General features: G+C 42.2%; 1 protein-coding gene across 1 annotated transcript; it reads right to left on the bottom strand.

Annotated features, from left to right (window-relative positions):
• Positions 1-3,951: 3,951 nt before the first annotated feature.
• On the bottom strand, positions 3,952-4,269 carry LOC118622211 (60S ribosomal protein L35a-like). The gene has a single exon (XM_036249502.1). It carries the CDS (start codon positions 4,267-4,269, stop codon positions 3,952-3,954), a length of 318 nt encoding a protein of 105 aa, XP_036105395.1.
• Between the last annotated feature and the right edge of the window lie 221 nt (positions 4,270-4,490).

Below are 4,490 nucleotides of genomic sequence, written 5' to 3'. Positions count from 1 at the left end.
CATTTATGGAGCATCTCCCATGTGCCCGGCGTGCTGTGGGGGAGACAGAAAGGTACACACACACACACACACACACACACACGCACACACACTGCTACAAGAAGCCTTGAGCTCAGCATGTTCCTTTACATGCTTTAGATACACGAAAGCAGCTATAAAACACGGGTTAAAGTGGTGAGGTCATAAGGTCATAAGAAATGTACCAATTAAATTTTAGGGGAGTTCAGAAGAGGGAGAAAACGCTATCTACAGGTACAGAGTGTGAACGGGAAGCCTCTTAGCTATTCTTTGGCCTCCAAGCTCACCCTTCTCCATTGAATTCTGCATGCTATTGCCACTCTATTCTAAAACACCACTTTCAGCATGTCCAGCTTTTAAAAAAACCCTTAAATGATTTTCTATTTCCAACAGAACCAATTTCAAAGTCCCTTTTGGATTGTTCTATTATCTTTAGCTCTGCAGATGTGATTTCTTTCCCTTTTTGGGATGGGGATTGGCGGTGTGGTGTTTGTAGATTGCCTGCTTATCATTTTGCCTTTCTCATATATTTTGTGATTTTGGCCTGAGTGCATCTTCCCTTGAGGATGTTATCTGTGGCCTTTTTTTTTTTTTACTGTTGTGTCTTGGGTTGTGGGGGCTTTCCCATGGGACAGTTCAGTGTTTGTCTCTGCCTGGGGCTTAAGGATTTCTATACTGACAGATACTGAATTAGGGGTTTTACCTCAAGAGGCAAAGGACTTCCACACATGGCCTTTGACTGTATCCTGAACTGATGAACAAACATTCTGATTTCTGTTTAGGGATAGTCTAAGCTCCACTGGTTTTGGGTTTCATATAGGGAACCTGCTCAGGCTTGTGAGGCCGTGGGGCCTCTGACCTTGACTTGACATTAAAACCCCAGACCCTGGGGCTTGTGTTTTATTAAAGTCCTGGAGGTTTTATGCAGATAATTCCCTAAATCTGTACATCTAGCCCTAACCTCACCCCTGACCCCTGACCAAATCCCAGAGCTGCAGGCTCCTATATCCAACTGCCTGTTTGTCATATTTATTTGGCTATTTATGGCTGTCTCACATTTAATATAGTTTAAACAGGACTACTGATTTGTTAATATATATATGTTAAACACACCACCAAGGCATATGTATGAATAAACACTTCCAGAGTGCCTGTTATATGCTATCATTTTAATGGCTGTTATCTCAGTTCTGCCCTTATCTATGTATACATTATAGCTATATAGATCTATACACTACATAGCACATGTGTGTGTGGAGAGCATAGTTATCTCAGTGAACTCAGATATGCTTTGCTTTAGGTCCTCCAACAATCTCAAGATTTACAAAAAAGTGCTTTTTAGATAACAGCAGTCCTAACACTAAATGTTCATCCATGGTTCTGCTTTACTTACTACGAGAGGTAAGTAAACAGCTTTACAGCTTTTTCTTTATACCGGAGTTTTTGAAAAGTGTGATCCACCAATTACATGCATCAGGATAACCCAGGATTCTTGTTAAATAGACTGCTTTTTGGACTCTCTCAAGCTAAACTTCCTGGGGATAGGACTCAGAGAAGCATACTTTTTAAAACAAGTTCTTCAGGTTATTCTTAAGTGCACTGTGGTTTGAGAACCACTGCCCGAATCCCTGTTCTTCTTTGGCAATTCATCTAAAATATTTATGGAAGAGACTGTTCCAGAGAGCCCAGAAAAGAGGGAGCTGACTCACGGCCATTTCCCTCCACACGGAAATTGCCATGAAAGCCAGGGGACCTGGTTGGCCACACTGAAATACCCGCGGACATCTTGCTGTGCTGTAGCATTGGACCTCACTTGAACTTTCCAGAACTACAAGTGCTACTTAAATTTCTTTTCAGAGCTTTTCATCTTGTTGGTCTAAACACATAAATGTCAGCAGAGGATGATGCAGCTTAGATATCATTAGCGTTTGACTAACTCTCTGGTTTGCCTGAGTCTAAGGGGTTTTTGGGATGCATGAGTTTTGGTGCCAAAACCACAAAGGTTCTGGGCAGACTAGGATGAGTTGGTCACCCTAGTGAATGTGTCTTACAGATCAGTTTATGAGTTGAAATTTAATGCATCAGGAAAAAATATATGAAATCTATATGAGTAATAAAATAAGGAAGACCAGAGAGGGATGAAAAATATTTGGGGATTAGTGAGATTTGTGGTGCAGGATAGAACAGTTCATGACATTGAAGAGTGGGCAGTTTTTCTCACCCTTTAATAAAGGCTTTGCATCCAGCATGTTGTACGGCGTAGCTGCTTATCTTCTAATTCATGTTGGGTTTGACAATAGTGGTGGGAACATAAATGGAATGAGGAAGTTTGTTTCCTAGCTCTGTGAGGGGGCTGACCTTTCTGACCCATTCATGCATTGTTTGGTGCCTTCTTGCATGTTCCCAAGTTGTAGTGAGAGCAAACAAAGTGTATAATCTATTAGAGGGTGGGGTGGGGGGACATGTGGATGCACTTACTCTCTGCCAGAAGTCTGTGGTCAGATCTGGTGACTGGGTGCTCTCTCTGCTGTCCCATTTAGCATCCTCCTAGAGCAGGAGCAACTTAGTGTTAAACATGGAGGGCAGTGCCTCGGATCCATGATACTTTTAAGGACTCATGAAAATGTTTTAGTTTATTTAAAATGATGAGCAAAAATCTTTTAAGTTGAAGAAAATGTTTTTATATATAATGTTAATTCATTCATCTTTATACCAATGAAATAATAAAATATAATTTTTAGTAGGAACATTTAAGTTAAAATTTTAATAATTTAAAAAAATAGAGTAAAGAGCCCATGAAAGCAAAGTATCCAGGTTCCACAAAAGTCATAATGTGGCCCTGCTCCCCAGGGTGGCAGCGGTCAGCCATTGTGAGCTGGGTGGAGGGAAAAGTCTTTGGGAGCAGCTACCCCTGAAACCAGGAGGAGTTGGAGGGCATTCCCAGGTGTGGATCTGTGGGAGCAGAACAGATGAGACTGGGGAATACAAGACATGTGACTTGCCTAGAAGATGAAGGGTCTGCAGAGGAGGAATGTTGGCTGGGTCCACTCCTAGGAAGACTGGAACAGGGATGTGAATGCTGGTGTAATAGTGTATGTTCCCTGGTGCTATGTCCTGATGTCCTGAGGCAGGGTGCTATTGTTCACCAATAACCATTCTCTTCTTCCTTGAGCAGTAACCTCCTGTGGTAGGCCGAATTGTGTCCTCCAAAAAGTATGTTCAAGTTTTAACAGCTCGTATCTGTGAATGTGACCCTATTTGGAAATAGGGTCTTGGCAGTACAACCTCAAGTTAAGGTGACTTTGTCTTTCTAAGAAAAAAGAAAAGAGGATTTGGATACAGAGACACAGAAGCCATGTGACGATGGTGTCAGAGACTGGAGTAATGCAATTACAAGCCCAAAGCACCAAGGACTGCCAGCAACCATCAGAAGCTAGAACAGAGGCATGGATGGTTTCTTCCTTAGAGCCATGAGAAGGAACCAACTCTGCCAAGACCTTCATTTTGGACTTCTGACTTCTTCTATTTGTTGTTGTTAATCCTCACTCAAGGATATTTTTCCATTGATTCTTAGAGAGAGTCGAAGGGAGGGAGAGAGAGGTGGGTGAGAGAGAGAGAGAGAGAGAGAGAGAGAGAGAGAGAGAGATACATCGATGTGAGAGAGACACATTGATTGGCTGCCTCTCACATGTGCCTCAGCTGGAGCCAGGAATTGAACTTGCAACCCAGGTATGTACCCTTGACTGGGAATTGGACCCGAAACCTTCGGTGTTTTGACTGATGCTCTAACCATAGAGCCAGACCAGCCAGGGAAGCATTTTTAATTTAAATCATAAAAAAAAATTTTTTTTCAATTCTCACCTGAGGACATTTTTTTTTTTTAAAAACAAAAACACAAGAGAACAAATGCATTTTATTTACTTTTCAGTAAATTTAAATCCTTGAGGGGTCCAGCATTACACAGATTCTGCGTCCAAGGTTGCTTCGGAATTTAGCGCGAACCATGCCAGTATTTCCATGAGCACGAGTTACCTTTCCCCAGATTACTCTGGTTTTGTTTGGTTTGCCACCAGGAGTCATTGTGTTGTTCTTTGCTTTGTACACATAAGCACATCTCTTGCCCAGATAGAATTCAGTTTCATCTCGAGCATAAACACTTTTAGTTTTAAAAAGAGCAGTGTGCTTCCTCTGGTTCCGGAAACCCCGCTTATAACCAGCAAAAACGTCCTTGGACCACAGCCTTCCAGACATATTTGTCCTTATAGAAGTCCTGTTCCCAGCGGGCTTCCACAGGGTCCAAGATGGCGGAAAAAGCCAAGGACATTTTTATTTTCTATTTATCTTCAGATAAAGTGGGAGGGAAGGAGAGAGAGAGAGAGAAACATTGATGTGAGACACATCACCTGGTTGCCTCCTGCATGACCCTGACTAGGGCCAGGGATAAACCGCAATTGAGATATGTGCCCTTGACT

Source organism: Molossus molossus, unplaced genomic scaffold (genome assembly GCF_014108415.1).
Source record: "Molossus molossus isolate mMolMol1 unplaced genomic scaffold, mMolMol1.p scaffold_m16_p_9, whole genome shotgun sequence".
Lineage (NCBI taxonomy): Eukaryota > Metazoa > Chordata > Mammalia > Chiroptera > Molossidae > Molossus > Molossus molossus.
This window is presented reverse-complemented; position numbering and strand designations above follow the sequence as displayed.